Source organism: Lontra canadensis, unplaced genomic scaffold, assembly GCF_010015895.1.
Source record: "Lontra canadensis isolate GAN:19392208 unplaced genomic scaffold, GSC_riverotter_1.0 scaffold46, whole genome shotgun sequence".
Classification (NCBI taxonomy): Eukaryota; Metazoa; Chordata; class Mammalia; order Carnivora; family Mustelidae; genus Lontra; species Lontra canadensis.
Window position 1 is genome coordinate 8,685,382 of NW_022631040.1, and position 17,522 is coordinate 8,702,903.

General features: G+C 37.1%; 1 protein-coding gene across 1 annotated transcript in view; it reads right to left on the reverse strand.

The window, feature by feature from the left end:
* Nucleotides 1-17,522, reverse strand: part of USH2A (usherin) — a 678,599-nt gene that overhangs the window by 546,464 nt on the left and 114,613 nt on the right. The window contains exons 11-12 of the mRNA XM_032872913.1: nt 12,660-12,855; nt 8,619-9,260 (exon numbers count right to left, since the gene is read on the reverse strand). Of these exons, the coding sequence (XP_032728804.1) occupies nt 8,619-9,260; nt 12,660-12,855 (838 nt within the window). The remainder of the gene's footprint in view (nt 1-8,618; nt 9,261-12,659; nt 12,856-17,522) is intronic.

Here is a 17,522-nt window from a genome sequence, read left to right on the forward strand (position 1 = left end):
TTCCACATCCTCGGTCCATAACATTTTAACTGATCTTCTGGAGGTTTCTACCCATGAATGATTTCGTACCACATTGTGAAGCACGGTCATTAAGACGATGCTATTCCCTTACATTACGTAGTGCTGAGGGTTCGCACATATTCAGCACCAATCAGCCCACTAAAGTTTGTTATTTTCCCCAGTTTTATTTCAGCAAGCCCCTGGTCCCAAACAAGACAAGTCTAATGGGAAAAACAACGTGTCTTGCTGTTAAAGCAAAAAGTCACTGATATTATAAAATACTGTTGCTTTATCCAGAAGACTTGCAGAATCCTTAGAGTTCAAAGTTATTAGCAAGGCAGCCAGTATTATCTCCTGTAGTGGCTATTTGCACAGCACAGCACTGTCCTGGGCATAAAAGAAGAGCCCATTTCCTAGCAATGTTCCTCCTGAGGACCATGAACAACCAGGCTTTGCCAAGGTCTGGAAATGGGAGAAAGAAAACAAGTTTAACCCCTAGGCCCTATTCAGAAAAGGAGGGCAGAGCTGAGGCCAAGCACTAATTATAAGCCATTTAGAAGAAATGATTCTCACCTTAAGCCAGAGAATGGACATAATACTAAGAGAAGAGTCTAGGGATAAATTTGTTGCTCACCAATACCAAGAAACAATATGCTTTAAGTAATTATTTTAAAAATCAATATTTTCAGAATGAACTATAGTAAGTGATCCTAAATTTTCAAATTAAAACAATAATAATTTTCTTCCATTTTGGTAATTTTATGTAAAAATAATGCTGAAATTATTATTCATAGAGTTGACCAAAGGTCAATAATTGTATAAATATTAATATTATTCAACACAAGGTATAATTTTTCATATTTAAAAGTTTTTAAAAACTCTTTTCAATTAGTTTAGATATGTTTTGTTATTTAAATTTTTTAAAGAATTTATTTATTTATTTGATAGAGAGAGAGAGAGAGAGAGACAGTGAGAAAGGGAACACAAGCAGGGGGAGTGAGAGAGGGAGAAGCAGGCTTCCTGCCGAGCAGGGAGCCTGATACAGGGCTCGATCCCAGGACCCCAGCATTATGACCTGAGCCAAAGGCAGATGCTTAACGACTGAGCCACCCAGGCGCCCCTAGTTTAGATATATATTTTTTTTAAGATTGTATTTATTTGTGAGAGGGAGATAGAGCATGAGCAGAGAGAGGAGCAGAGGCAGAGGAAGAAGCAGGCTCCCCGCTGACCAGGGATCCCAATGTGGAACTTGATCCCAGGACCCTGAGATCATGACTTGAGCTGAAGGCAGTTGCTTAACGGACTGAGCTACCCAGGCGCCCCCCTAGTTTAGATATATTTTAAAGTCTCTGCTCCTATCTCTTCTTCCTGGACTGCTATACTCTCCTTGATTATTTTACCAACTCCCGTTTGCTTTAAAAACTCATGTCAGAAAAAAAAATAATAAAAAAATAAAATAAAATAAAATCTCGTGTCAGAAATCATGTTCTCAAGTAACTCTTCCATATCCCCCACCCTTTGAGAGTGAATGAATTCCTTCACTTTACTACTTCTCTAATCGGACATTTCTAATATTGCACTTGTCACACTGTGTTATATTTACATACAGGTCCATTTCTCCTACTAAAGCAAATGCCTTAATATATTTATGATTGTATATCTTATACCAGCATAGACCCTGGTACATAGTAATGTATTCAATAGATGTTTACTGAAAAAATGGATATGTGAATGAAATGAGTAGATGGCTAGATGGGTAGGTGGCTGGTTGCCTGTCCTGTTGGATATCTGTTACCCTTTAAAATATGAGACGATCTCTTTAGCACATTTGATGAAGTCACACAAATGTACCAAACAAACTTTAAAGTACCAAACTTTAAAGGAACTAGTAAAGATAAATCTGTGAGTCATAGAATGATTGGTCAGAATGGCTTAGCCTATCAGGAAGGAAAGCAGGGAGAATGTATATGAACCAGGAACAATATACTTAAAATGTAATCTTTGGGGATACCTGGAGGGCTCAGTCATTAAGCATCTGCCTTTGGCTTAGTTCCTGATCCCAGGGTCCTGGGACTGGGCTCCCTATTCAGCAGAAAGCCTGCTTCTCCCTCTCTCACTCCCCTTGATTGTGTTCCCTCTCTTGCTGTCTCTCTCTCTATGTCAAATAAATAAATAAAATCTAAAGGAAACCCCCTAATTTTCCTATTTTGGGGAATATCCATGAAGGGACCTCCAAATGCATTTCTTTAAAAATCAAATTCAGTAACAACAATGAACATAAATAATGACAGCTATGATTATGTCTTGGGAGTTATAACGCATATAATGTGTATTCACAATCCACAGAAACACTTTTATATTCTTTGTTCCCATTTTTCTCAGTCTCAGTGCTTATCAACTATGTGCTCTAAAGTTTCTCTCCCATGCCATTGCCACCATCCCAGAAATTTCTCCAACTTAGTCCATGGAGATCATCTCATTTCTAGACAACTCAGTTCAATTCTTCATTATAAGATCACAGTAGTCTCTCGGAATTCTATTTATTTACATTTTATAACTATTACTCAGATTCTAGACAACAGAGATACACTGGGACCTAAAGCAGTCATCTAGAATCACGGGTGGGAATGAGCTTCAGCGTGGGGGGAGGCTCCAAACAATTATAATACAAGTATCTCTTTTACATTGCCCTCTAATATTTTTTGAGTGAATGATTAATAAATATTACATTATTCAGAAAAAATGTTTTACTCTTTCAGAGTCCAGACTCTGAGGTCAGTTGGACCTAGATTTGTAAATGGTTCTGCTGAATTAGAATCCATTCCCCTTACTATAAAGTAGGAAAGTAGTGGTCCTCCCAGCCTATAAATATTGTACATATTCGATGGGACTTTTTCAGATAAAACCCCTTTCCAGGGCCTGACAAACATCAGACACTCAGTAAATATCACCTATTTTTATAGGCTGCCATTTTTATGAGGCAATATTCTAGGAAAGTGGGATTTTCCTTAAATTACAATTTAAATAATAACTTGCCAGTGTACTCTTCCCTCCACCCTCACGGATGTGTCTGGGATTATGGTCCATATTGCTTATGACAAAATTCTTTCCTGGTGGTTTATCAGAGAAGAGGTTCTTATTCTAAGGCCCAGGTCTCTCTGCACGTTCATCTGCAGAGCTGTTTCATCAAACACTAGGATAGGTGGCCTAACCGGATCTCAGCTTTGATGCACTGATTTTTAATGGAATATCAGCCATCTAATTCCAATTCCATTGGCAGGGTCTTGCATGCAATTCTGGTTTATGAGCTCATTACTTAACAAATATGATATGCTTCTTAATGAAACAAGATACTTTGTTTTACTTTCTAATAGTCTGTATGAATTATAAAACAAAACCAAAAGTAAATATCAGAGGAAAGCATGAGGAATTGTCCTATTAGCACAAAACATGTCATACGAAGCTGTTTTCATTATAAATTAGCCTTTATTTTATTCCAGAGCCACAGAGTCCTCAATAAACTCTCTCTGCCTCCGGTTCTCAAGGACAAGGGTGGGTCACTGGCTCAGGATGCCTTGACATCCTTCCCTGCATTTCCCGGCCTCGCCTCTGATTAAGTGCTTGCTGCTGAACGTTACGAGGTCATCCAGCACCGAAAAAAACGAACTGGGAAAACATATTTAGTGCTGTATTTATTAGTGTGGGCATGTGTACATTCATATATGTACACACACTCCAAATAATTTTAAATTAAAGCATTTTTAAAATACTTAATGGAGGTTAAGCAGCATTTTTAACCTCTGTTCAAGTTATTGAATGGCATATTAAAACCAATGTGGCTCTAATGTAGCTTCTAATGTGCACTGCTGCTTTAACAAATTGCCTATAAATTTTAGTTGAATTAAGCCTATTCCTTGTACATTCATAGTAAGGTTAGGTTAATAATACATGAGGCTTCATTATATGCACCTTCCTTAATAATGTTTTTTAGGAAAGTGGGACGAGAATCTATGGGCAATAGTATACTAGGGGCCAGGAGTATTTGCAACCACAGACGAAAAAGGCGACAGAAATCCCGAGGCTTTCCCGTCCATCCCTCCTACCCCACCCCAGGCTTCCCCCTCCACGCCCCACTACTCACACAGGCTCTGCTGTGCCACATGATCTAGGTCTCTCAGGTGTGTTTAAAGAAGGAGAAAGGAAGCTTCAGGTTCCAGCAGTGCATTTTAACGTGCAAACTACAGAGCTGGCTACTGGGAAACATCTGTGTATGATGAAGATTCTTTGGGGTTAGGGTTCTTTTTTTCAGTGTAAATTTCATGGTAAGAGACAATAAAACCAGAAAACAAAATTCAAAGTAGTTTCAGAAGCTAGAATGCAGGACGCCCCTCCCCCCAGAGAAAGTCCACAAAACACATTCCATATGCTACACTTATGTGTACAGAATACCTTGTTTTGTCAAAAAAAATCCATTAGGTCCTTAGATTGCTATTTTCTTTCCACCCTGGCAGGGTAAAAACCACATCCTCTCTATATGTCATCAAAGGAGCACTCAGAGAGTTGCACTCTGCCTGTGCCTAAATAGAAGAGAACGCCAGTAGGTTTTGGGGGTTTTTGAGGGTTTTTTTTTGTTTTTGTTTTGAGAGACAGAGAGGGCAAGTGAGGGGAGGGGCAGAGGGAGAGGGAGAGAGACAATCTGAAGCAGGCTCCACGCCCAGCACAGGGCCGTGGTGGGGTTTGATCTGGTAACCTTGAGATCATGACCTGAGCCAGAATCAAGAGTCAGATACTTAATTGACTGCACCACCCAGATGCCCCACCCCTGGAGTAATTTTTTTTTAATTTTTTAATTTTTTTTTCTCTCTCTTTTTTTTTTAATTTTTTTTAATTTTATTTTTTATAAACATATTTTTTTTTCCCCAGGGGTACAGGTCTGTGAATCGCCAGGTTTACACTTCACAGCACTCACCATAGCACATACCTGCCCCAGTGTCCATAATCCGACCACCCTCTCCCCACCTGCCTCCTCCTGGCAACCCTCAGTTTGTTTTGTAAGATTAAGAGTCTCTTATGGTTTGTCTCCCTCCCGATGCCATCTTGTTTCATTTATTCCTTTCCTACCCCTCAAACTCCCCATGTTGCCTCTGAACTTCCTCATATCAGGGAGATCATATGATAATTGTCTTCCTCTGTTGACTTATTTCGCTCAGCATAATACCCTGGGGTAATTTTTAAATGTAATTATGTATAACTTTGGGAAACACTGATGGGAGTATCCACCAGGGAGACACTGCCCATGTGCCCAGGACAGAGCACTGAACAATGTCAAGAATAGCAGTTAGACTTGTAGAACAAATGATCTAAAGACTCCTGGAAATGAGGTCCGAGAAAGATGGGGGGTGTTACAGTTCATGTGGACTACGTGTTTTATCTACAATGATGGGAAGACTGTGGAGGATGGGGTGATACAGTCTGACTAAGGTTTGAACAGCATCACTTTTGCTGTGCATTAAGAAACGTGACTGGAGAAGAATAAAGAGGAGAAAGGAAGTTTTAGGAGGCTTGTCAGCTAGTCCAGAAGGAAGATGAAAAGGGTGAATGGGGTGTTGAAATATGGACCAATTCTGGATCTATTGGAAACTGAAAGCAACAAGACTGATTTTGATAAAAGAGACAAGGGTTGTAGAAACAGAAGGTAATCAGGAGAACAGCAAGGATTTGGCTGAAAAGATTATAACCCAGAAACTACTAGCACAGCATTTTAGCTGAGCAGAGTTGAACAATTTTTCCCTTCTGAAATCCCCAAAAATGAAATAAAAGAGAGTAGAGGAGATGAATGTCAGTGGCAGATGTCCACCAGTAAAAGCTAAACACTTGCCATGGAGAAGCCAACAGTAAGCTGATTGATTCAGGTAGTGTCAGTCTAGAAAGAAAGGTTTGGAATTGAAGATTCCAGAGGTTTCTGAAGTCAGGTGTGAGAAAAATTCATTATCTCCCCAAACAGAAGATTTTCCCTCTTGCATTCTGAGAGAGGACAATGAGTGTTCTCTTTAGAAGTTAAACTAGAGAGTATATGGGTTCAGGAAATCTAAGGACAAAGTGATACAGTGAGTACGGGAATTATATATAAGTTGCCTGTGATAGGTGATTTCATGTGTCAGCTTGGGTAGATCTGGAGTCAGTTGTTTGGTCAAACACTAGTCTAGATGTTATTGTGAAAGGTTTTACAGATTTTCCCAGAGTACTAGAATGCTCATCTACAGACAAAAGGGCCCACTGAGTGCTCAGAAAAATTATTTAATGAAAGCACATCATCATGAAATTGTCAGAAATGAGGGATATAGAAATAGTAGAAGCTTCTAGAATGTAAGAAAGAAAAGAAAGAGAAAAGGAAAAAAGGAATCTAATTGACACTGCAAGAAGGTAATGGTGAAATAATTTTTTGAGTGAAAATGATTCAATATAATGGTAAAATCTCAATAGTTATTAGTGTGGAATACAGTTATTTGCAGACATTCAAAATTCTTTAAAAAATTACTTTTTTCCCTATAATCTTTCTCACAAGTTACTGGAGTGTGTTCTCTACTGAATACACATATAAAATAAGAAAAAAGAAGAACACATAGGATTCAGGAAATGGGATCCGTCAAAGGAGATACGTGAAAGAAATTCTCAATACAGCTGATGTATATACACATCTCCTATTGGTTCTGTTTCTCTGGAGAACCCTTACACAGATACTCACCTTAAAATTCCTTATTATTTCTCAGTGTGTTCAATTAAACCACCTACTGAGTGCATGCAATGTACCAGAATTACATTAGTATTGTGACTATACACATTGAATAAGATAATCCCTGCTCTCAAGATATTGAAACTCTAACCAGGGATATAAGCAACTACCCAAATAAATAAAATACAAGAATGCTTTAAATATGATAACTATTTTCATTAATAGGGATCATAGGGATGATCTCCATTCTATATTTTTCTTAAAAGGGAGGACAATTTGCCATAAACCATGCAGAGAGAGAGACAGAAATGGAGTATGTCCTAAAGAGAGAGGGAGAGGGAAAGGAAGAGAGAGAAAAAGAGAGGGAATATGGAAATGATTGAATGGTTGAATTAATGGATATGTGTCAATGGGAGATTTCTGGTTCTTGAGTTCTCACTGCATTGCTCCATATCAGGTTCTGTGGGACATCCAGTGATAATACAGACCCCATTTACACTGAAGCCAGTTCAAATTACTTTCTGGCACATACATCTCAAAAAGAATTAACTATTCAGCAACTCCATCCCATCCATCCCTTTGGATTTACTTGTCCCAGTGACCGATGTGAAAGGAAACATATGGCTCAATCCTAAACTGGTTTCCTAGTCATGGCAAACAGGACTTCCACTGTACCCATTTCTGACAAGCAAATCTCCCTTCTGCTTGGCACCACAATCCTTCTTCTTTACACAGGTCTAGATAACTCAGAGCTGGTTGCCTAGGCAGAACTACCATTAGCACAGCTATTAAACAACTAATGAACACGTATATTCATCATGATGTTATGATGGTTTTATTATAAAGAAAGTATACTATTTTGTTAGATCATATAAAGGCAAGGAGAAAACCATGAATAGGGTCCATCTTTCCTCCAGTTGGCAAACACATAAAAAGATGGGTACAGTGAGACTAAACGGTCGTCTGTTTTGCAAATTTGGTGACATTTAAAAATTCTAGGGACATCCAGGTGGCTCAGTAAGTTCAGCGTCTGCCTTTAGCTCAGGTCACGATCCCAGGGTCCTGGGATTGAGTCCTGCATTGGGCTATCTGGTCAGTGGGGAGCCTGCTTCTCCCTCTGCCTGCCTCTCCCCATGTTTGTGCACTCTCTCTCCGACAAATAAATAAATAAAAACCTTTAAAAAATAATTCTAGATGCCACTAGACAATGCTAGAACATATAGCCCATTTAGTAAAAACACTGGTCAGCTTTATTCAGAAAATAAGTTCATCATCTGAATATCTGGCATGGCATAGATAATTAACCTAAGTTTTCCTTTCTCTGGGAAGCAAAATTTATTCCTGCTTTTATTAGTTTAGACTTCTTGTGGTTATTTGAAGGGAATTTACTTCAAATAGAGAAATTAAGTATAAATTAGTCTCAATTATAAAATGTCTGATCAGCTGGGATTCCTGTAAAGACTCATCCCAAATACATCAACAGAGACAGATACGCCAAATAAATCTTGAACATGTGAAATCATTCTATCTGAATTTGTTGATAATATAAATACAAAAACGTTGTTGGAAGTAAATTTTTTTAGAAGTCCCAACCCCAGGGCACCTGGGTGGCTCAGTGGGTTAAGTCTGCCTTCGGCTCAGGTCATGATCTCTGAGTCCTGGGATTGAGCCCAACATCAGGCTCTCTGCTCAGCAGGGAGCATGCTTCCCCCACTCTCTCTATCTGCCTCTCTGCCTACTTGTGATCTCTCTCTGTGTCCAATAAATAAATAAAATCTTAAAAAAAAAAAAAAGTCCCAACCCCAAAACAAAGAGGAATCATCCAATATGGGATAATGAAAGGAAAGTCACTGTGCACTGAACACGTAACACACTTCTCTCTTACCTGGTTGACAATGATTACACCTTCTTCCCTGCCGATTAGGCAAACACAGGCACTGGCCACTGATTGGGTCACAAGCAGTCCCAGGTAATGTCCCCAAGGAGTCACACTCACACATCTGGCAGCCTTGAAAATTGCCACTGGTCAGATTGTACCTGTGAGGCGCACACTGATTACAGTGAAGACCTGTTACTCCTAATTTGCAAGGACATTGTCCTGTTGATTTGTCACACAGCAGAGAGCCATTTACTGTCCCAGTCTTATCACAGTTGCAAGGCAGACAGAGGAAAGAATTATTTTGCCTGAGGTAGAAGTATCCCTCCAAACACTGGTTGCACTGTCTCCCTCCTACCCTGGGCTTGCAGACGCACTGCCCTGTCCTGGCATCACAGACGGTCCCAGAAAGGGATCCAGCCTCGTCACAGTCACAGGCCTTACAACTGGCAATGTCCAGTCCGTAAAAGTGTTCTCTGCAGGTGTCACACTGAGGTCCTTTGGCTTCTTTCTTGCACTCGCACTGCCCGGAAAGAGGATCGCAGAATTTGCTCACTGAGCCGTGGACATTGCACTGGCAGGGCTCACATCCATCATTGTTAAAACTTCGGAGGAATTTAAATCCAAAATTGCAGTGATCGCATCTAAGCCCTGAAGATAAAATTTGTTTAAGAAAGTGAAAACGTGGAAGTGATTCTATTCACATTTTCAAGATAAACCATGCTCCTGCCAACATTGAATGCAGACACAAAATGTTAGGTGTTTTCTCCCAGGGAATGCCATGGGGGCCTGGTCTTATACTCAAAATACAGTAATGAGACTTGCATGGGCAGTCATACGAAACTTTAGTTCTGTAACGTGCTTTATGAAATTTTATTCCTTAACATATAGAGAAATGCTCACTAGAAATGTTGCTCTCTTCCTAACAAATACGAAAATGATTATTTTTAATTATTTTATGTTAACAAAATGTTCATGGAAAAGAATAGGCAAGGAAATAAATTTTCAAAGCTACCCAGAAGAATTACATATTACCACATTACTTATTTTCCTAGAAATCAGATGATACACCAATGTTTAACACAATTGGAAGGTGATAGCTGTTTGTGTAGCAGAATATATGCTTCTGAATATCCCCTCTTTAAATAATTAATATAAATAAAACTTATCCAGAGCAGTTTTTGTTTCAATGCTTGTATATGCCCCTATATTTTATTATTTTCAATTAATATAAATTATGCTCTCCTTGGCTCATAAAGCTATCACATCACTTGTCATATCGTGTGGTTCAGGACATTCCTCTTTAAACACTAAATAAATTCTGTTTTTACATTACTTCTATTTAAAGGAGTACATATATACATTTCACACACAGAGAAAAATATTTTACGACCCAAACTTAAATCTCTGACAACTTAGGTGAGTTTCAGACAGGGCATTAAAAGGAAAGAGAATAAAACAAAAAATTTTGAATAGTAACAGTTAAGATGCAAAATATTCCCTTTAGATAGTTCTCACACACCTGACTTTAAATAACTGGCTATGTGGGGTTGAATCAATGGAAACATTTATTTCAAGCTATGATCATAATAAAAAAAAAATTAGTCCTAAAACAACAGTCAAAAACACACTCAGGAACTCATATATAGAAAAGCATTTCTTAAACTGGAAGGAAATGCATAATATATGTGTATATATATGGATAAAAATTCAAGAACTCCAATGCAAGGCAAGTTCTTTAACAGTGATGAATGACTCACCTAAGGCATATCATTTAATTTCAATAAGGAAAATAAAAAAGGACCACTATTGCTGCAAATTTTAAAAATAACTGTATTGTTAACAAGAATTATGACTCATTTTGAACTATTAAAATTGGTCTACATGGATTCATATCATATCAGTTTTAAAAATATGCGCAGTGCTTATTTGAATATGCCATACATATTCCTGACAGGTAATCTATTCCTAACGATACTCGGGGAGGCCTACAGGGCATCACATTCGTTGTTAACAAGTGCAAGCGAGTTAGCACACTTGGCATTTAATTCACATTCTTCTCCCTTTTTATTCTAGATGAATGACCTACTTTAATAAAATTATTGGTGCTAATATATTTTACTGGTGATAGAATCATTAGTAAGATTTAACAGTTTTGTTAACTTGAACAGTTTGGTTTCTGAAGCGTACACAGCATACACCAGTATTTTTGGCTTTTTTTTTTTTTTTTATAAACAAGGTAAAATTGAATAAGGGTATTGGCTAATCCCATTAGGAAAAGAAACCTATATATATACATACCAAGGTTGTGTTTTTATTCAAAAGGCTGAATGTGCAGAAATAACTCTAGAAATAATCATCTCAAAATGATGATTTAATCCTCAAAAATATACGTCTTTGTATTTTCCTACAGAAAACTATCTGGATCAATAAGACACAGAGATGGCAGGGAAGTCATAACACATTCTAAATAAAGAGCAAATTTTGATTTCCCCCTTTTCTTAAGATCTGGGATCCAACCATCACAAGAAAGACTTCATTGTTACAGAAAAGTAAACATTTCATTGTCGTCAAAGGTCTGTCCTTGAATTTTGCTTTCTGATAATGAATTTAAAATATATTTCATATTAAAGAACAAAGGATGACACTAGATTGAATTCAAGGGTTTTGGAATTCATTTAGCATCACAGATAACACTTATAAAAAGATACACTCTTTACAAGTTACTCCTTCGTTTTTTTTTCCCCCCAAAAGTTGGTTTTTGTATGCTTGAAATGCATAAGGACAAGTATATCAGAGATTTTGATGTAACCTTTCTTTAAACCAGAGAAATCTTGTGTCATATCATTTACCATGTCCATATTTTTTAATTAAATTAAAATGAAATGCTTGTCTGGCTGAATTGTATAAAATGAGGTATATATACCTACGTATAGAAAGGATAAAGAATTAGGTTTAGACTTACAGAACTGTAATAAAAATGTTATTCAGAATATGTTCATCTGTATATGTATTTGTATGTATGCATTTGTGTGTGTATGTGTGTGTGTGTGTCTGCCAGGCATGTTTTCATTATTACAAGGTTCAGGTTAGTGTTAGAAAAACCACAGAAGACTCGGTGTCTTGAATGACAATAGAAAGGTACAGGTCTTTCTTAAAATTCCTATGTGAACCAAGACATGTTCCGTTAAAATATAAGACTCACTTCATCAGGAAACTTTCCTTTCATAATATTCTCATATATCAATATTTCAAAGTGCATTATGTACATAGTGCATTTTGGGCACTTGATAAATTTTGTCCTTATGTGGCTGTGGTTCCCCTCAAAAATGCTGGATGTAATAAATTGCTATAATCAAATCTAATTTCTGAAAAATACCTGTGGGAGTAACAAACAAAAAAGCAGGTCTTGTATAAAAAAGTGATAAATAACACTGAAGGTAGCTGTTTATTATAATCAGCTTGGCACTGAATTACAAAATTAAAATTATGTGGCCCTTTATAACTAACCCTACCAATATACATGATCTGTGGAATTATGTTGACTTATTTTGCATTTCATAGGAACAGTTCAAAGAAATATAATAGAAAAAAATGGAAAGATTTATCACAAAGGACCCTGTAGCACAGAATATTTTGAAAAAATCCATTTATTTTGGTCTATTAAGAAAACTAGCATGGAAATGATTTGCTTAGAACTCATTAAGTGTAAAACATTTTGAAAAAGTACTAATTTTCTAAAAGAAACATCTATGCAGTAAGCAAATTATATTTTTCTATGACTTATTAGTATGGGACCATGTGAACTAAGGCATCTACAGAATAAAGAAACTTCTAAAGGGTTGATTAAACTAAGCTTCAAGCTGTAGTTTGATAGAATTATTAATTTAATCATTTTTAGACAGTTAATTTCATCCAAATTGTTTTTTTTTTTTTCCAGCCTGCCTTGAGCAAGGAAATTTGCTTTGCTCTTCGGTTAAGAAATCAAATAGAGAATCTTATTCCAGATGGTAATAGAGATGTGACTGTAAACTTTTGCATTACACATACCAATAACATTTGCTTTGCACTTGCACTGGCCTGAATTTTGGTGACAGGTAATATCTCCATCCACTGTCCCAGAGGTACTGCAGTTACAGGAGCTGCAGCCATCAGGATCCGACTCTCGTAGATTGTAGAATCCACTTTGGCACTGATTGCACTGTCTGCCAGACACATGTCTCTTACAATTACACTGGCCTCCAATCTAGAGGAGATACAACATTTTGTAGAACGATGAACGTATCTATTTTTAGTTAATTTGCTCATTAGGTACAAGACAGGGAGGGAGGAAGGGAAAAAAAAAAAAAAGAACTTTAAACAGACAAGAAGGTAATAAGGTACGTTTTCCTCCTGACACAAAACAAGGGAAGCTTCAGCAGGATGAATAAATAGAACTGAATGAAAATAAACCCCGAAGAAGTCAGTAGCATGGGGCTAAAAGGGAAACGTGGAATTAAGCACTGAGCACCATAGAAAGAAATCAAAATATAGTCCTGTGGAGATTGAAAATAGAAAAGAGCCGGCAGTTAATTTAGTCTCACGATTTTACCTCTCTGTTTTTTGTTCCTCTCATCGACCCACACTTGCTTGATACGTGGTGCTTAAATTAAGGATGGATCTTTCTATAGTAATATCATCCCATCAAGGTCTTACTGTTTAAAATAAAGTTCCTTGTTAATGGAACCATTTGTGCCTACTGATAAAGGACTTTTTTTAAAAGTTTTTTTTTTTTTTTTTTTGCAACAGTCCTGCTTTTAGGAATATTTCAGCATATTTGTAGTTTATTTGTAATATAACTTAGTCATATTAAGTATAGTTAGCTGATTTATATCGTGGTAAAAATGCAAAAATAGTTATTTGTTTCAGAGCACAGTCAAGTAAAATATCAGCTGAAAAAGAGTATTTTTCTTCTTCAAGCTCCTGAGAATGAAATACACAAAATATAGAATGCTTATCTACTATATGCATAAATAATACTATGGTGGTTAAAAAAAGATAATTAAGAGCCTAAGCTTTTCAGAAGGGAACATATGCATGTAAAATGTGAAACTAATATGAGAAATTTAAAAATAACTTAGGATTTGCAAAAGAGATGCCAATGTAGACATCAGATCAAATCTCCTGTAAAGTCACTGGCATTTCTTCCCCTGATTTCCTCTTACATGAGCTGAATCTAGCTCTCCACAATTGGTGGCAGGGTTGTCACCCAGGGAAGTAACCTATGTGTAGAAAGGTGTGGCTTGATTTACCTGTAATCACAGGTATACTCAAAACGATCAGTTTGGGATTCAGTTCCAAAGATGTTAAAAAAGGGTTTTTTAATTAAGGAATTTTAAAGAATCTATCACTGTCTCATTCTTCCTCATCTCAGGTATAGAGAATATGCTGGAATCATTACTTAAGGGTAAAATAATTGATGTGAAAATGTTTAGTACTCTGAAAAATAGAAGTGTATACATGCACCAGGTATACTTGTATATTAATAATGAACCTCAGTGTCAAAGATACTTATAGGTCCATAAAGATATGCAAAGACCATGAATGATCCTTTGTACCTTGCTACATTCCCCACCCCACTCTTACCCAGTCCACATAATCCAGATCATTACTCAAGATGGAGATTTGATTTGGTCTGCAAAAATAAGTGGCATTTATTGGTGGGTATGTGTAATATATGGTCATGAAAATCTACTAGGCCTCTGATTATATACTCTACAGCAAATAAGAGAATATGATTTTACTACCATTTCCTTAACCTAAAATTTGTATAACACATAAATTATACTTTCTTTAAATGAGCTATACCTTAAAATGTGGCTTAGAAGTAAATTATAAAGGCTTTATAGTTCTATGAAAAGTTTTATTTTAAGCAGTTTCTCAAAATTCACCTGAAAATACAAATTTACATCTGTACAACTCAGCTTCATTTATTTTTAAATGTTTATTTATTTTTATCTTAGAGAGAGAGAGCATACTCATGGAGGGTAAAAGGGAGAGGGAGAGAAAGAATCCTCAGACAGACTCCCCACTGAGCATGAAGCCTGACACAGTGCTCTGTCCCAGGACCCTGAGATCGAGACCTGAGTCAAAGTCAAGAATCAGATACTTGGGACACCTGGGTGGCTCAGTTGGTCAAGCAACTGACTACAGGTCCGGTCATGATCCTGCAGTCCTGGGATTGAGTCTCACATTAGGCTCCCTGCTCAGCAGGAAGTCTGTTTCTCCCTCTGACCTTTCCCCTTTCATGCTCTGTCTCTCATTCTCTCCCTCTCAAATAAAATCTTAAAAAAAAAAAAAAAGAATTGGATGCTCAGCCAACTGAGCCACCCAGACACCCCTAGTTTCATTTATATTATGGCACATAAATCTACTTAAACTCTAAGACCAATTCTTGTCCACCAAGAAGTAGAAAGTGAGAAAGGTTTGCTTTTCCCCTTTAAAAATACACTTCCAAAAAGTCAGATACAACATTTTTCTGTTTCTATGCTCTTTGGTAGAATACTTTTACACTAGCCCAATTAAATAATACAGCCCTGAATAAGTCATGGGATGAAAGCTACAACACAAGGAATATTGTCTTTGGTATTATAATAGCAATATGTGGTGACAAATAGTAGCTACATTTCTGGGGAACACAGCATAATGTACAGAGCTGTCAAATCACTATGCTAAACACCTGAACCTAATGTAACATTGCATGTCAACTGTAGTAAAAATAAATAAATGAATGAATGAATAACTAAGCAAATAAATACACACACCCCTGTAATTATTATTCCCCAGAAAGATAAGGTAAAAGCTATATTCACTAAAAAATATAGAAAACATGCTGAGTAAAATAAGTCAAGCAGAGAGAGTCAATTATCATATGGTTTCACTTATTTGTGGAACATAACAAATAGCATGGAGGACATGGGGAGTTAGGAGAAGGGAGTTGGGGGAAATTGGAAGGGGAGGTGAACAATGAGAGACTATGGACTCTGAAAAACCATCTGAAGGGTTTGAAAAGGTGGGGGGGTGGGAGGTTGGGGGAACCAGGTAATGGGTATTAGAGAGGGCACAGATTGCATGGAGCACTGGGTGTGGTGCAAAAACAATGAATACTGTTATGCTGAAAATAAATTTAAAACAATGATTTAAAAAATACATATAGAAAACAAAAACCTTAAGAAAGAAACAATCTGTGGAGGAAGGAATACATTAGGCAAAATAAAAATTTCAATAAGAAGATGGGAAGAGAAAGTTGAGAAAATTCTTGGGAAAGAGTCATAAGGATAGAGATGAAAACAAAATAAAAATAGAGCATTTCCAGATGGACAAAAGTAGAAAAAAAAAAACAAAACATGAGGGAGGAGATTACCAAAGAATTAATACAAAATAAACAGTTTTCCAGACATGAAGCTACAGATTAAAAGGGCTCACCACGTGCTGGCAAAATTAATTGAGAGGGGTGGTGGTGGTGGCAGGGAACAGAGGCAAGGTCACGTAAAATCCCATAAAGCATTCAAATACTGGAAATATAAGGGACAAAAACTTCCAGGAAAAAAATAAATCCCATATAAAAGAGCTACAGAATATCACTGAAGTGTTCTGCATTATTATTGAAACCCAGAATACTACATCATAACTTCCAAATTATGAGCAAAATTATTTGCCAATCTAGAATTCAATACCAGGTCAAACTATCAGTTATCACTGAGGAAAGAATAATGACATTTTTCAGGTATGAAAGGATTTCAAAAATCTAACTGCCTCTCTTAGGAAGCTGGTGGGGGATATGACTCCAGCAGATCAAAAAGTAAATGAACAAGAGCAACAACAACACAAGGCATGGGATCAAGGAGATGAAGATTCAGAAGCATGTGGCGAGTCTCAGGCTAGTAGCTGAGCCGGAGGCCTAGAAGGCCATTGGTCCAGACTAAATCCAAAGATGGAGCATCTGAAGAAGGTGGGCCTGTGCAGATGGAATAATTGTACTTGGACATGTAATTAAAAATTTAAAAAAGAAAACCTTATAGATATTCATGTAGCAAAGGTGTCAGCATTTGGGGGGGAAATTAGGGACATATAAAAAGCTAAGCAGATATAAGCAAAGGAATTATTCAACATTAATTATTAAATTATTTTATCTTTTTAAAATTATTAAATATAAGCAGAATAAAAGATTATGGATATTTTTGAAGATAGAGTCGATATGACTTGCTGGCAAATTATACATAGCTGCTAAGAGAAAGACAATTCAAAAACAATATTATGGCTTTTGACATCAACAACTGGAAGGACAGAGTTGGCATTAACTAAGATGGGAAAGGCCATGAGTGAAGCAGATTTGGAGAGAAATCAGGAGATCAGTTTGGGACACATTAAATTTGAGATACCCCTCTAGATATTGAGTATTTAATTCAAAATATGAGTGTGGAATTCACCTGAGCCTTGCCTGTGCATTGATAACATCTGAAGCTAAGTATCACCAAGGGAGCAAGTAACAGCATATTTATTAGCTTAAAAGGAGGACAAAGCACAGGCATCCATGCTGATAACGCAAGGGAAGGGAAAGGTCAAGGGCAGGCCCTGACTCACTGCAGTATGGCCTCTCCTTCCAGATGCTGATGTCTACCCATTTGTAGCCTTCTCCAATACTGAGTTCCTCCCAAGTTAAAGCATGTTTCCCTCCTCTGTTATCCTATAGCATGTTATTGCTATATTATACCACCCTGCAATTTTCTAGTGTCTAACTTATAATTATATGCCTCTCTGAAAATACCTCTTCCCAGGGTATGGCTGTATGCTGTATGGTTCAGCAATCAAAGGGCCATAGCCTTGTGCACCTTTCTACTACCCATGGATCCAATAGGATGCCTGATGCATAGT